Raw genomic sequence first — 16205 nt, 5'->3', positions numbered from 1 at the left:
CTTTTTCTGTTTTCTGTTTTTCTGTTCTTGACCTAAATATCTTGAACTACAGCTTGTAGAGAAAATATCTACTGGGAGAAAGATGTGACTCATCAGTCTTACTCCAACTCAGAACCTGCTTTATTGGCATAATTTGGCAAGTCCTTTAACTGCTGTGCCTCTGCTTATAAGTTGTAAGGTGTGGGCTGGCAGTGGATTCAACTATTTGTTAGGTGCTTCAAGGTCTTGAGGTGGGAATCGTTATGGAGGTGACACAGAGGTGCTTGTATCTCTTTGGTAGGCTCGTATAGAAGAACTAGAAGAGGAGTTGGAAGCGGAAAGAGCTGCTCGAGCCAAGGTGGAAAAGCAGAGATCAGAGTTGGCCCGAGAGCTGGAGGAGTTAAGTGAGCGACTTGAGGAGGCTGGGGGAGCCACTGCTGCCCAGCTAGAGATGAACAAGAAACGTGAGGCAGAGTTTCTGAAGCTGCGGCGGGACCTCGAGGAGGCCACACTTCACTATGAAGCCACAGCTGCCACCCTGAGGAAGAAGCATGCAGACAGTGTGGCTGAAATGGGAGAGCAACTGGACAACCTGCAGCGGGTCAAGCAGAAACTGGAGAAGGAAAAGAGCGAGCTGAAGATGGAAGTGGATGATCTGTCGTCCAACATGGAGCAGATGGTCAAGGGAAAAGTAAGGGGCTTGAGGCTTCCCTACCCTACAAAGGTCGCGTGTAGCAAAGGCTGGTCTGAAGGTTTCCCAAGACACCTGGTAGGGCGGGAGTGTTTCAGAAGGCCTTGCAATCTGGAGGGGCTTGTCCACACAGTATCACTCCTTCCCAGATGGTGGCATGACCCTCATTACCGGGAAGTGGGATGGCAACGGAGATGGTCTGTCTAAAATATATAGAGCATCCCCAGACCCAGGCATCCTCATATTACATCCATATATTTCAAAGCACACAACTGTATCACTTAAACTGTGCTTCCCCAGCCTAGTAATGATGAGGAGGATGGGACACCCCCCATCTCCAACACGTCCTGTCAATCCTGCCCGTAGTGCACAGTTTGGGGTTGTGTTAACAAGGAAGGCAAGCAAAAGCTTGCAGGACCATTGCATGTGTTTTTACTTCCTACGGCTGAATTGTGGATTTTGTTTCCTATGTAGTCTTGGTAGCTTTCAGAGCACTCCAAAGAGTCCTTTCAGTAAAAGGGAAGAAAATAGATTTCAGCATTCTGAGTGTTATAAAGCTGTCATCAAATTTAATTTATGATAAATGGCAATTAAACCAGAATCAGTAAAGTAATTGTCATTGGAGGTGATTTCCCCATCTAGCAATTAAGAGGGAGGCTTACACCTGAATTTCATGGGCATGTGATTGCTTTTGACATTCTTGTGGAGTCTTTTCACTGTGATATTTCAGTTCAGAACCCAGCCACAGGGAAATACATGGGGCAGGGTGGCCTAATGGGGAGACCCCTGGCCTGGGACGCTATTTATAGGGCTTCTATTCCCTGCTTTACTGCTGTCCTCCTAGGTGACAGCAGGCAAGTTTTCCTCTCTTGACTCCAGTATTGCATCTTCAAAACAGTGACAAGATTTTGATCTGCTTTATGAAGTGCTTTATGAGGTAGTGACGAAAAGCACACTAAGAATAAGGGATGTCAATGTCCCCCTGCAGCCTCTACCTTTCATGAACTTGATCTTGAAAAACGTCAAGTGCGCGCATGCACACACACATCTGGAGGGGGAATCATTTCTTCTTAGTCGTTTTTAAAGCTGAACTATAACCCAAATTCTTTACTCAAATTCTACTCAGAGTTTCTGGAAGATGCTTTTCACTGTTGTCTTGCTTCAGTGACAAATGGAAGAGTAATATTAACTAGGTAAAATTCTTCCTTAATGGATGTCAACAAAACCTGATATATACTTTAAAACTTAAGAGCAGTTCTTACCCTCTACCTTATAATACCTTATTTGCTGGTGATGAAAATGGTATTTGTGTCTTTGTTATCTATCGTTTCCCTGAAAGGCAAACAAAGGGTAACTATTCCTCTGGGCTTTGGAAAGCTGCAGCATGGTATATGTTTTCTTCCGATTCCTATTAGGCAAATGCAGAGAAACTTTGTCGGACTTATGAAGATCATTTGAATGAGACAAAAGCTAAACTGGAGGAAATGACTCGCCTTATGAATGATCTCACTACCCAAAAGACAAAGCTTCAGAGTGAGAATGGTATGCGAATGTTCAGCCTCAATAAGTTACTGGAAAACAGTATATCAAATGGGTCTCAATGTCAGTGCGATGTATTACATAACAGCATCTGCTTTGCAGGTGGCTGGATTAGGATTGCAGAATGGAGCCGCAGCTCTGTGTCATTTTACTTGTCTGTCTTCAATATTCTTATAACTTTGGAGGGGGGAACCTTGCCTTGGACTGGCTTAAAAAAAACAACCTACAACCATATTTACCAGCATGCTGTACTCTCATTTCATGAACTGAAATGGATGTGCTGGCTAAGCACCCAATGATACACCACATCTATTTACCAATGCTAGAGGGAAGACTAAGGAGTTGGTATAGCGCTGTTTGTGTGAATACAGTCTTTCCAAGCGTCACCCTGGACATTGCACTCTGGAAGGCATTCACATCAGACCAAAAATACCCAATATCCTCTAAGTGTTTGCTACATTTTTAACCAGAGTAGAATTATTAAATTTCTGCATCCTCATCAAATTTCACTGTTCTGCTAGACTAACTTTCTATGTATTTTCCAAGACGCAAATTTTTCATTTCCTATCTATTTTATAATTAGTTTTATTCACTCCTATAAGGCCGTGGTTTCCACCCTGCAGTGATGCCAGTCTTGTAAATAGCTTTTCTTGTGTTTCCCTCTGTTCTGTACACTGGCAACTGTGAGATTCTCAGGTTGCTTTGGAGCCCTCTGAAAAGCCATGTGTGGAAAAGCAGTATAAAATAGCAAAGAAAAGTATAAACAAAAACAGCTGCAACCACACATGAAAGTAGGCATCAGTCTAGGCTGATCCGTGAGCTGAACTAAAGTTAATGAGCTGAGGTAACGGCAGTACAAATAAAAAAAAAAAAAATAGAAAACCATCCTAGTGGAGTGTGTGATGGTTACAAGTTTGGAGAAAAGCTCGCAAGGTCAGCCGTAATCACTCTTCGTTCCTTTGCTCAGCAGAATTGGATAACTGGGACTTTACTTTTCATTCTGTAGGAGTGTGCCACCTCCTGTTCTTACCTTTTTTTTTTTTTTTTTTTTGGTTAAATCCCTTGGCAGGTGAATTTGTAAGACAGCTGGAAGAGAAGGAGTCACTGATAAGTCAGCTGTCCCGGGGGAAAACATCGTTCACACAACAGATTGAAGAACTTAGGAGACAGCTAGATGAGGAAACCAAGGTAATGCTTTAACTGTGTCCCCATTGGTTGAGATGGAATAGGAAAAACTGTTCACGTTCAGTTGTAGCCTGGATAAAAGCTGAAATGAGATATGGGAGTGAGAATGCTTCTTGGTAATTATGCTGATTATAAACTCCTGCCTCAAACTGAGACAAGTCAAAGGAGGAGAAAAATTCTGGAGAATGATCAGTGTTCATAAGTGCTAAATAAAATTTACCCAGTAGTGCACTCAACATCTCAGATCTTGCATCTTAAAAGTTTGGATGCTTCTTCAAAGGTGTTACAGTATCTACAGTCTTGATTGTTTGCTGAGCATATCACCAGGAGAGGTTTTCTTAAGTAATTTCAAACACTTCTTACCCCCACTTGATCAGGAATGTCATGGCCAGAAGCAAGAAGAAACAGACTTCGGTCTCCCTTTGAATTCCTAAGGGCTGTTTTTTCAGGCTTTGCTGTGACCTTTCTATCCCTCCAGTCCAAAAATGCCCTGGCTCATGCCCTGCAAGCAGCCAGGCACGACTGTGATCTCTTGCGGGAGCAGTATGAGGAGGAGCAAGAAGCCAAGGCAGAGCTGCAGCGGGCTCTCTCCAAGGGAAATGCAGAAGTGGCACAGTGGAGAACGAAGTACGAGACTGATGCCATTCAGAGAACTGAGGAGCTGGAAGACGCCAAGTAAGTGGGTTACATAGGCTTCATCCGCTCCCCGGCTGGGAGGACCGAGCTTCCTGTGACTCGTTATGGCAACAATGAAATAGGGCGATCTGGTTGGAAAGGGCCCTCTGGCTGATTTCTGACAGTGTCATTCATGAACGTCCTTTTTTCCTTCCTTTCATTGCCTGAATGGGTCAACATTTCTGTTGAGTCTCTATCCATGCGGTATTAGATTTAGATATTGAGGTTCAGTTAAGAACCAGCAAGACTGAGCTTTTACCCTGCCTGATTCTCTCTCACACTTTCTTGCTTTGCCCCTGGCCCAGCACCACCTTCCCTAGGTCTTAACTTTCCTCCCCAGCAGGGAGATGGCTGCTGAACTAGGAAATTAGGTCAGAAATTCATTTCAGTTTTTGCTGTGCAGCTGCTCAGTTACTGCTCTCAGGTGTTCCCAGGCAAGGTGTCTGAGCATCCCCCAGCATTTGCCTCCACACATCTTTCTGATCTGCAGGATCTTCCCCACTTCCAGGATAATTCCTCCAGCTAGCATCTTCACCTTTTTTCTAGGACCCCTTTTTTTCTTTCCAGGACCCCAACGCTGCAATTTTCCCAATCTAAATAGACTATGTACAAAAGCACAATGTGTGTTCAGCCTCCTAATTAGTGGTTCTGGCTCATGTCTCTTTATTAACTGGAAGATTCAGGACATGCCACTTCTGTTTACTCCAAAACTTACAACCAGATCATACTGGTTGCAGCTATCGGAAGTGACAGGCTTCTGCTTGAGAGGTCAGAAGCTCAATTTCAGATATTCGCGCGTGTGTGTGTGTGCACACAGACACCCACACGCATGCTTACACTTATCTGCAGCCTGTCAGCATTCACAATTTAAGCAATTTTTTGCCTACCACAGTTCCTTCTCTCTAGAGGCTTGGTTTTTATTTATTTATTTATTTTCTCCCCCATTCCTCTTTTGGAAACTAAATTATTGAGATAGTGCTTCAGCGTCAGTCTTGCCGGCTAACATGGCAGTGGTTCCTCTCAGCTATTGCACTGTTTCTTCTCTCCTGGTAGGAAAAAGCTTGCTGCTCGCCTGCAAGAAGCTGAGGAAGCAATTGAGGCAGCTAATGCCAAGTGCTCCTCTCTGGAAAAGACAAAGCACAGGCTGCAGAATGAGCTGGAAGACATGATGATTGACCTGGAAAAGGCCAACTCGGCAGCCGCCTCCCTGGACAAGAAACAGCGTGGATTCGACAAAATCATCAATGACTGGAAGCAGAAGTATGAAGAGTCACAGGCTGAGCTGGAGGCTTCCCAGAAGGAGGCCCGTAGCCTCAGCACCGAGTTGTTCAAGTTGAAGAATGCTTACGAGGAGACGCTGGACCACCTGGAGACACTAAAAAGGGAAAACAAGAACCTCCAAGGTAGGCTTCATTCAGGCTCAGCAGTTGTTGTGAGAGTGCCACACCAGCAGAGAGCTGTAGGGATGTAGGTGCCCTGCAACAGCTGTGGGGAAAGACATCCCTCTCAGCCCTAAGACAAGATTTCAGATGTGTTTTGAGGCACTGCCTGATGCTGGCCAGGAAGGTTTTAATCATAGAAAAATGGTACAGCCAAAGGACTGCATGCTTCCCTTTGCTCACCTGCTGATGAAGCTCAGCCTTGCTTGGTGTGGAGGATCTCTACGGGAGAAAAAATTCATTGAGGGTTTTTCTGTCATGCCTAACAAGCAAGCCCATACAGAAGTTCACTATACCAAGCACGGTGCATTGTTGCTAACATTGGCTATACTAACAGATCATTTAGCACATTGGAAATCAGTGTTCAGTAAAGAGTCTCAAATCATTGTCTTGTAAGCGATACCTTGTGCTACACAATCTGCTCTAATTAGCAGATTTCGAACAGTTTTTTGATCTCTTTTGGTCCTTTGGGGTTCATTTCGAGTGGCTGTTCCTATTTGACTAGAGCTGTACAATCTAACACTTATTGCCTAGAGTTATGTTTAAAACAGGAATTCTTATTTCAAGGGTATAAGAAGGCTCTTTAAGAAAAATCTCAGTAGCTTTTCACTGGCAGTACAACCCACACTTTTTGCACCAATGAAGAGCAATTCACATCATCAAAAGCAAATTTCTAATCATAGCCAGCACCTTTTCATCGATCCCATCAATGGGAGGGGCACGGAAAGTGAGCCCACCGCTGCCACTAGCAGAGGTGCAAGCCTCAGGTGAGCAACAAGAGATGAGAAAGGTGCAACAGAGGAAGCTTAGATAGCTCCCCAAGTAGAGCAGTGTTCTTTGCCTGCAAATTGCAGATAAAAGCTAAACCACTGTAACCACTTCAAAAAAGCGTTTACGGGAATGTCTACGCTTTCGAGTTGGTCAGGTAAACAAAGCTGCTGCAGCTGAAGTAAGGCAGTGCTTCTATGTAGACAAGGACTTGAGAAGTAATTTGAGGCATGAGTTCTGTAGTCACGCTCTAAGAATCATAGTATGTTTTGGACACTTGGATCACTAAATCCATCCATCTTTTCATTTTCAGAGGAGATTTCTGATCTGACCAATCAGATTAGTGAAGGAAACAAGAACCTGCATGAAATAGAAAAAATCAAGAAGCAAGTTGAACAAGAAAAGTCAGAAGTTCAGCTGGCTCTGGAAGAAGCAGAGGTAAGGAAATAAAGTTCAAAGGAAAGGGAACGGGTGTCTTTGTCATGATTTTCCTTCCTTTCTTATCCTATGAGCAACAAAGCAAATGTGTTGACTGTTAGCAAGTGGAACCTCTCTGCACCCAGATCTTCCAGATTTGCTCATCAAAGTCTTCAAGAGTCACTAGTGACTGCTGGAGCTTTCAGTTCTAAGATCATCAAAGGGAGGCCCTTTCAAAGGGGGTGTCCTGGGAATTTTTTTTTTCCTTTTTTTCTTTAGGAAGCTCAGAAATGCTCTGTCCACCTCCTGAAAATCCAGGCCTTCTCATTTGCTTCAGCTTGGAGCATTGCCTCAGTCTTTGAGGAAACAGGAATTGCTGAGAGCAGTGGTCTTACAGTGTTTTATCTCTTTATTTCTGATATCTAGTTTCCATCAGCAAATTCCCTGCTTTTGATCTTTGAGAATAAAAACCCAAACCTCCTGATAAATTAAATAAGGTCTCAGATATTGTGTTGCATACTGGGACCAGCTTAAAAAAAAAGAAAAAGTAGCAGTCTCTGAAACCAAATGAAAATAGGCCATTTAGAAAATCTTTGACTCCCAAGAGAATTTGGTAAAAACACTTAACAGGACTGCATTAAGTTTTATAGAGACAAGTATGCATATATTCAAAAGGGATGCCCCATCCCAGTTTCCAGGAAAAAATCAGTAATACAGAACTCACAACAGGCCAACTGAAAAACCTAATTATTCATTTAAAGGATTAGGTTGTCAGTTTTTAGAAAGTTTGGCGCATTGCAGAGCTAGGAAAGGGCGTAGGTGTTGCTGGCTGGAAGCAAGATAGCACATAGCAAAGGATTTTTAGAGTAAATTCAAATGAAATGCAGCCTTTGCTAATGTTTGCTAACATGAACATCATCCAGTGACTGGGATCTGTTAATACCTTCAATACTGTGCAACTTCTTTTGTCTGTTACAGGATGCTTTATACGTTGCAGGGATTTCACAACCAAATAAACAGGTGTTGTGATCAGAGCAGAGGAAATAGCATGTCTTTTTTCCACAGCTCTGAGGTGTGGAGAGTGATTATATGCTCCATCAATAAACTTCTCTCATTCGAAAGAATACATCGATTCTTGAGGGCTCTAACAGGCACACTTTACTTTCGTGAATTGTGTGGAATGCATTCCTAAAGCTCAGGGAAATTAGAAACTAATGAAAGTAAAGTGATGATGTATCTTATTTTATTTGTGAAAGAAATGGTTTAATGCAGATTTTTTTCCCCTTTCCTTGTGAGTTTGGATTTCTGGCAGTCACCACTGGTGACATGGTACTTCTGTGTGCTGTTCTCCTTAATACGTTGGGGATCCTTGGCATGAAGTGTTCGTGCAAATGACCTGTAGCTGGTGCACGGTGGCCAGAGATTAGCAACATTCTTGTATAGCTTCGTCTTGAGTTACTCCATTCTGTTTCCAACATCTCTTGAGGGAAACACAGCTAAGCCTATGCGATTTTACCCTTCAGAGAGCACTTCTAAAATACATGGGGTTCAGTTCTGCTTTCCTACCCTGTTCGATGTGAGCAGCAGTGAGCTAGAATGCCGCTGAGCTTGGTTTGTGCCAGACCTGGAAGTCAGAGGCCCCATTATAAAACTAAAGGCTCTTGTCACATTGCTTAGTTCTTGACCTCCATATATGAGGAAAAAATATAAGAACAAAAACATTGGAACAAATCTCCTCAGGGCTTTCATTTTAATTGAAAAGAGGGGGCAGAAAAGTTTTGCATTTTTACCATATAGAGCTCATTACTATCATTACTTTCCCTAAAGCCATGCTGTCTGATGAGACTGTGTATGCAGGAGGTGTTCAGCACTCTGTGATTTGCAGAAATCTTTATGTGCCAGTGGACGTGTGGACCTCTTCAGCCTCCCAACAATAACCTTGCTTTAGCTTTTGCATATCCCTTAGAGTCCAAACGGATTTCCAGAGGGTGCCTGCACAGGCCTGCAGAGCGGGGTGGGGAGATGTCTGTTGACAACAAAACCATGCTGGCAAGGCCTAAGGTATTCTTGCATGAGCGGCGAACTGTCTGACACCATGTACTCTGAGGAGTTCACTGCTCAGTTTCTCAGCTGCCAAGCTGCATTAAAAGGCAAATAAATGCATTGTTTTGCCATATAAGCGACTCATGTCCTTGCCTAGAGAGAGGCAGAGATGAAACAGTGCTGTTGGCAACAGGAAGAGAAGTGCAGTAGTTCTGCGCTTTGTGCAGTAGTTAGTGATTTGAAAAAAATATGGCAACTCCTGGCCTGCAAGATTTTGGTGCTTTCTATTTCAGGGAGCTCTGGAGCATGAAGAAAGTAAGACGTTGCGTTGTCAGCTTGAACTTTCCCAACTTAAAGCAGACTTTGAAAGAAAACTGACAGAAAAGGATGAAGAGATGGAAAATATAAGGTACCATGCAGAGAGCAACATGTTCCACTAAAGTGGAAATCTCAAAAGATCAGAAACTGATCTCAAGGCCCAAGCCAACCAAAAGTACCACAGGTCCTCATGCCAACAAAAGGAGATACTGTCTGCACCAGAAACCAAGACAGCTCTAGTTATTTGCCAAAGGCTTATCTACCCTGTTAACATTTCACATTTCAAATATTCCTGTCAGTTCAGTCACTGCCAGTGTACACACAAACCCGGCATGTGTATCACGTAGCAGCAGTAACACGCATTGGTTGGCACAACCAGGGTCACAGAGCAGGCCCAAAAGCTGCCAAGTTTGTGTGTCTGTAGTATGGAGCCAAGCAGCCCTAGCTTAGTGCCTCCTCCTGATCCCCTAGGATGATGTCTCCCAAGAGGTACCACAGGCAAGACCACCACCACAGCGACATCAGTGGTGCTCAAACCTGTGTTGTCTAAAGGCAGTCTTTAACCCTGCATTTGCCTAGTTTACGCAGTTGTAGCTTCGCTGATTGTGGAAGGATGAGGCGCTTGCAGTTATGTCTACACCTTTTGGGTAAGCAGTGAGAACTGCAGAGATACAAGAAGTATGACTAGAAAAGGAGAAGAGCTTGCAGGTGAAAGGGATAAGAGGAATAATGAAAAGTAATTGGATAACAGAATACGATGTCTTTTGTCTCTTGTCCATCCCCTCCTCCTCCCTGTCCAAACTCTTGTCTGAAGAGCTATGCTTTTTTACTATTATGCTGTGCCAGGCCAGATTTTTAGCAACATCTGTGTTCAGTCCTTCAGAAAACTCAAGTTGAATTAGTTGGTGTTGCAGAGTTATGAATCCAAGAACCACGCCATTGTTCACAAGGGAAAGGGTGGGGAAAGAGGAAGTCTGAGGTCCACCTTGGGCACTGCAAATACAAATGTTGTCATGTCCGTGGTTTCATAAACAAATAATGTTTTGGCCCCTTCATAGAATATTTTCTGATGTTCTGCAGATGTCTGTGTTCCAGAAATCCCAGGATAAGATATCCTGATGAATGCTTTGTGTCCCAGCTTCGTGATGAACTGTTTTTTTTTTTTTTTTTAACTGCTTAATTGTGCAGCACACTGGCTGTGTTGTCCTAGATTCCTAAGGAGCACAGTTCAGTGTCTTGCTGAAGCAATAAGCCCCTCGAGGTTTTTCTTGTTGACTCAGTGAATTTTCCAGAACTCCTACACTATCAGCAGAACTTGGCCAGCAGTGAAATAAATAAATTTCACTCTGAGTCGTACTCTGTACTTTGAGTTACTTTCTAGTTGGAAGGGAGGCAAAACTTTCATCACAGGTTTTAAAGCCTAAAATTGCTGCTTTTCAGGCCTCTCTATTTGGACTGTTACAGTCAGGAAAAGTATGCTCCTGTCTATATCTGTTTTTCCATCTTTATGTTGACGCTAACCTACCTTTTACACGGCAATCGGACTGTTAATCAGGGAGGGCTTAATCTCTTCTAATTTTAGAGATCCATAATACAGATTTCTATTCCTAAACTATTCCCCTTCTAATTGAGCATAGGACATATATGCTTAGATATCTAACTTAAGGTGAGATAAATAGTACCTTACAAGTGCCATTTACTATAGAGGGAGCATAAAGTGATTAGTTTGAATGTAGCTATCTACCTTCAGTTTGATGAATCCCCTTCCTTAATGCCTTCATTAAAGGCTGAGATGTAAAACATCCCATTAAATGGCTCAGTAAATATCTTGGTGAGTGACTGCTAAGCCTGAAGTGCTTCTTGTTATCTTCCAAACTGCATTTGCTTGAGCTCGTAAGAGATCTGAGATAATTCTTTGCTGCTGTAATATTGCAGGAAATGGGGGAGAAGGATACTCTAGGTACTTAGAGATCAGGAATTAGCAGAGGGTGTGAAACACAGCAGCCAGTTAAATGGCCATGAGGCACTATAAAGGAGCACTATATATGTCATTCAGAAATATATTAGTATTTCTAGAAATGAGACACTTTCAGAAAGTAAAGTGTTCTTGCATGTAATTCTACGTTCTAAAGGGTGGAAAATGACTCCCTTTACCTTTAATGTCCCTTTTATGTTGTTTCAAAATCAGGAGAAACCAGCAACGTGCCATAGATTCACTGCAGTCCACCCTGGATTCTGAAGCCCGGAGCAGAAATGAGGCCATTCGGCTGAAGAAGAAGATGGAAGGGGACCTCAATGAGATGGAAATCCAGCTCAGCCATGCTAACAGGCATGCTGCAGAAGCAACAAAGTCTGCACGTGTCCTGCAGACACAAATAAAGGTAATCCTTTGCATACAACCTCCAGTCATAAAATGCCTGTAGGGGCAAAAAGCTACAGTTTGAGGTACCAAAAGTCTTTTCCTGGGCACTTGCAAGTCCTTCAAAAGTGGAGAGCAAGTCAAGTTGGCTAGAGTACAGGGAGCATGTGCATTTTCAGCTTTGTCATCCGTTTCAACATTTGTAACAGTTAAAAAGCAAAAAAAAAAAAAAGAAAAAAAGAAAAAAAGAAAAAGCAAAGCTAAAAAGCTTTGCTAGGAGACCTCTTAAATCACCGCCTTGCTCTTGTCTCTCCCATGCCTATGCAACTGCTTCTGCCTCAGGCAGAACTGCCAGCACTGACAAATTTGAACACTCAGGTTTGTCCTCATTGCACCACAGGCCAGAAAAGCTGTACAGTTCGTAGTATGGAGAAAGCCTTTCTCCAAGTCATCTTCTTAAAGACTTCCTGAGGTGAGCCCGGTGCCACCTCTGCTGTCTGGGGTTCTGTCTTGTAAGCACAGTAGCTGCAAATGGAGTTGCATGGTACTGCTGGTTTAAAAAACAACAACAACAAAACAAACCAAAAAATGGCTGCTTTGTTCTAGGAGCTTCAGGTGCAGCTGGATGACTTGGAACATGTGAATGAAGATCTGAAGGAGCAGCTGGCAGTCTCTGACAGGAGGAACAATCTTCTCCAGTCAGAGCTGGATGAGCTGAGAGCTTTGCTAGACCAGACTGAACGGGCAAGGAAGCTGGCTGAGCATGAACTGCTGGAGGCCACTGAACGTGTGAACCTGCTTCACACCCAGGTTGGCTTTCTCTGCGCTCTCTCCCTCACTGGGTCATATTGAGCCTTTTCTGTTAAGTCTCTGTACAGATAAGAACTCTGCTTCCAGTGGCCATCATAAATCATGTAGTTCCTTACCCTCTGATAAGGGAGAAAATGAGAGGAGAAGAAATAACTCTGCAAACATGCCACCTCATTCCTACAAAGTTAGCTGGAGTTGATTCAGCCAACTGCTCTAAATAATTCCCAGAAGAAATGATGGACAATAACAAGAATGTATTTGATTACTTTCCTTTATTGGCGCTGTGAAACCACAGCTTCCTGCTTTAGCTAAGCCGTGGCCCAGATGGTGAGCCATTACTTTGGAGACACAGCAAATGTAATGTTTTTGTGCAGAGCTGCACAACTGCTTTGGTAATCAGCCACAAAACTTGCAGAGTCTGACTTCTCTCAATAGGTATATTGTGCAGAGCAGAAAACTACCCCCTAGCAAAGAACTCCCTGCTATATGATAAAGCTTCATTAATGCGGGGCCATCAGAAGAGAAGAAGGTTCAGAGAAGGGGAAAGGCCTTTGGGCTTGCTTAACCACTTTGTCACGATGGAGACTGCAGTTTTTTGCAGGGTTGTAGTATAGGGTGTCCTGACTTGCCAGCATTTTTGCTACACAACCAAAACTGCTTCTCACCAAGTAATTGTCAGAAGGCATTGAAAATGTGCTACAGGCTGGCTATGTTTTGTAATGCTTCCTGCAGCGCATTGATGAGATGGTATTTTTGTTTCAGTTACCTCTTAGACTAACTGATTATGGATCATTAGTTTCCCAAGATGAACAGCTTAATTCACGCTGCTATTTCAGCCTCTTGTTTATTACTTTATGCTTTTTCAAAATCTAAATATTTACAACTTTGAGAATATCTTTACTGCTCTCTCAATCCAAAGCTAAGCTAGACAGTAAAGCCTAGTCCTTACAACATACGTGGGTTTCCCTTTCCAAACATTGCTCCATGTAATCCAGGGGCTGCAAAAATCAATAAGCCTGGGTTTGCTGTGGCACTTAGTGAAGTTATATCTCTAATCATTCCTCTTCCTTTTCCACTTTTCCTTTGGGGGAAAATTAACAAAAGAACACAAGCCTAATCAATCAAAAGAAGAAGCTGGAGGGTGATATTACTCAGATGCAGAATGAGGTGGAGGAATCGATTCAGGAGTGCCGGAATGCAGAGGAAAAAGCTAAGAAAGCAATCACAGATGTAAGTGGCCTGGTTCCTTGCTCACTTCTTTTCAGTACTCTACTATCTTATGGCAACCAAATAAGCAAGCCTCAGGTCTCCATTTCTGTGCTCGTTACAAACTTGCAAACCTGATAAACCCCATGTGCTTCACAGCTATCTGGCGGTAACTGATGAAACTGCAGAATAAAAGAGGGTGGAGGTAAAAAGAGAGGATAACTTCTTCCTGATTTTTTTTTTTTTTTTTCTCCCAAGCAGGCGGATTCTGTTGATCCTAAAAGAGTCTTAGGTTATGTCACCGCTGAGTTAGGTAAATCTTATACCCAGATAGGCTGCACTAACACTAGCCGATCTCCTGGCAGCAGTGTACATGGAAAAAGAATTTGATGGGAGTAAGAAAATTAGTGAATCCCAAATGAGGCATTCTAAAACTAGGTATCTGTTGGAAAAACATGGGGCCTAAAATCCCAGGAAGAGAGGCTGAGCACATTCTTCTTCTAGGGAAGACATCAGTTGGACTAGTATAGTTTCGTTTCCCACAGACCTGGAGAAATCCATGTCTTCAGAGTTCAGTCAGATAAGAAGACATTTAGAACAGGAGGTTTCTATAAGTTACATGTCTGGCGTTCCTGGACAAAGCTATCCCAGCACCGTGCTCTTTACTGCTTCTCAGCTGACAGTGCTATTACTGCCTGCCGGCGAGAAGACAGTAAACGTCATTGGTTCCGCTCCGGTCTGGGCTGTAATGATTGCTGTCCTCTGAGGACCGCTCAGAGATGGATATAAAAATCTGAAAAGGGGTCTTGGTGGCAGGAACACTGTCGTTACTGGTCTAGCAGAAAGGTCAGGGACTGTGTAAGATCTCGAAACTGAGCTGCTCATCCCAGCATAGATTGGGAAAACAGTTCTGCTGTCGTAGCTGCTCAGGCAGCGCTAGTCTATGGCTGTGCAGGGAAACTTCAGTCTGCCAGTTGTTTTAATTCACCACCTCTCACAAGCTCCAAACTCCAAGATCAGATTTTAAGCTCTAAGTATTTGTCTACAGTGAACAGCACAAGTTTACTTCTAAGCATTATAAATGAGGACATTATATAGCACAGATACTACAACAACAACAAGAAAAAATACTGGATCTTAAATCACAGCATTAGAATATGGAGAGGGGAAAGGTCTACAAGGTTATTCTGTGTATACTGCATTCCCTATGGGCAGGACGCATGTACACAAAATATTCACTTGAGCTTTGGGTACAATGAAGGATCCAAGTAGTAGAACTTCCTTCCTCTCTTCTGAGACACAATTCAAGAGCGTAATAAAGCTGCTGTAAAGTTTGGTTGTTTTCTCAGGCAGCAATGATGGCTGAGGAGCTTAAAAAGGAGCAAGATACTAGTGCTCACTTGGAGAGAATGAAGAAGAACATGGAGCAGACCATTAAAGATCTCCAGAAGAGACTGGATGAAGCAGAACAAATAGCCCTGAAAGGCGGCAAGAAGCAGATCCAGAAACTGGAGTCAAGGGTAAGTTTGTGATCAAACTGTGGGCTGCTATATCCTGCCTTACAGAACAAGGACCGAGCAGGTGACCTGGGGCCACCTGGTAAGTTCACAGAGCCCAGTAAGGGATACTAGGCTAGGAACTCTTTCCTCTGTTGCACAAAACGTAGGTGAGCTGTTCTCAAAGCATGTTTCCCCTTCTTCATCCAGTTACAAGGAGCTATTTTTGCACAGCAGATGACCAAGCCCATGACTTAAAATCAAAAGGCTGGGGGGTGGGATGGGGGGGCCGGGGCACAAGGTCTGAAAAAATAGGAAAAGTCTCTCCAATGCGTGCTTCAGTTAAACTTTCTTTGGCCTTCACATCTGTCTGTAGAGCATCTCATTCTGAGTGGGATCTCTGACTGCTAGTGCAGCTTAAATACATTTGTGAAAAAACAGCACAGGAAGGCTACATTTTGATCTATTGCTGAAATTCAGCTGTATGGAGATCCTGCAAAAACAACTTAGTTCACAGTTCAAGCAATGCTTATCTGTTACTTTAAATATATGGCATAATGGAAAGGGTTTTTTCCTTTTACAGGTTCGTGAGCTGGAGAATGACCTTGAGAATGAACTCCGTCGTAATTCAGAAGCCCAAAAAGGAGCCCGCAAGTTTGACAGGCGCATAAAAGAGCTGACTTACCAGGTATTGCAAGGACTGCACTAACCACTAGGACCCTGGAAAGAAACACATTCTCCTAGTCTGCAGCTGCATCTGTGTTTCACTAAAAGACCACGTTATCTAGAGCTTTCTCATTGTGCCGATTTTTAGGGACGGAAGAAACATCTCTCTAGGACAACCACCTTTCTGCCTGACCAATTGCTACAAACGCTAGAAGGCCTGTTACTGCTGGGGTTTGGGCAGTTTCAGTGCTAAGGTGCAGTAGCCTTAGATGACGATTCGCGCTGCGTGAGACGCTGTCTCTCAGCTGTGCTGATGTTACTAAAAGGAGTCAAAAGGATTCAGCTAACTTTTGTCCGTGGTTCCGATAGTCGACATTCCTATGTGCACTTGAGTGCTGGTGTGCCAGTTTTAATGGTTACGATCAGCCTGCGTGCATGGCCCTTCTGCGGGGATGGCAACTGCCTATGAGCAGCAGTAGCTGGGTGCAAATTTTAGAGATCACTACTAAGTATCAGCGCGAGCATCCCTGAAAAACAGGGATCCCTGTAAAACAGGGATGCTCAAACCTGAGGAAAACAGTGTGATTTCCAGTAATTCCTCCACTCACAAACCT

At 43.4% G+C, this 16205-nt stretch overlaps 1 protein-coding gene across 4 annotated transcripts in view; it reads left to right on the top strand.

Moving 5' to 3' along the window:
* Positions 1-16205, top strand: part of MYH15 (myosin heavy chain 15) — a 47736-nt gene that overhangs the window by 27898 nt on the left and 3633 nt on the right. For all 4 annotated transcript variants that reach the window (XM_068908054.1, XM_009675078.2, XM_068908064.1 and 1 more), the window contains 12 exons: positions 281-670; positions 2086-2212; positions 3279-3397; positions 3873-4069; positions 5123-5472; positions 6590-6714; positions 9030-9145; positions 11243-11435; positions 12020-12223; positions 13328-13453; positions 14779-14949; positions 15509-15613. In XM_068908054.1, coding sequence (XP_068764155.1) covers positions 281-670; positions 2086-2212; positions 3279-3397; positions 3873-4069; positions 5123-5472; positions 6590-6714; positions 9030-9145; positions 11243-11435; positions 12020-12223; positions 13328-13453; positions 14779-14949; positions 15509-15613 — 2223 coding nt within the window. The remainder of the gene's footprint in view (positions 1-280; positions 671-2085; positions 2213-3278; positions 3398-3872; positions 4070-5122; positions 5473-6589; positions 6715-9029; positions 9146-11242; positions 11436-12019; positions 12224-13327; positions 13454-14778; positions 14950-15508; positions 15614-16205) is intronic.

Source organism: Struthio camelus, chromosome 1, assembly GCF_040807025.1.
Source record: "Struthio camelus isolate bStrCam1 chromosome 1, bStrCam1.hap1, whole genome shotgun sequence".
In the NCBI taxonomy this organism is placed as follows: domain Eukaryota; kingdom Metazoa; phylum Chordata; class Aves; order Struthioniformes; family Struthionidae; genus Struthio; species Struthio camelus.
Note: the sequence above shows the minus strand (reverse complement) of the source record. Positions and strands in the feature narration are given on the sequence as shown.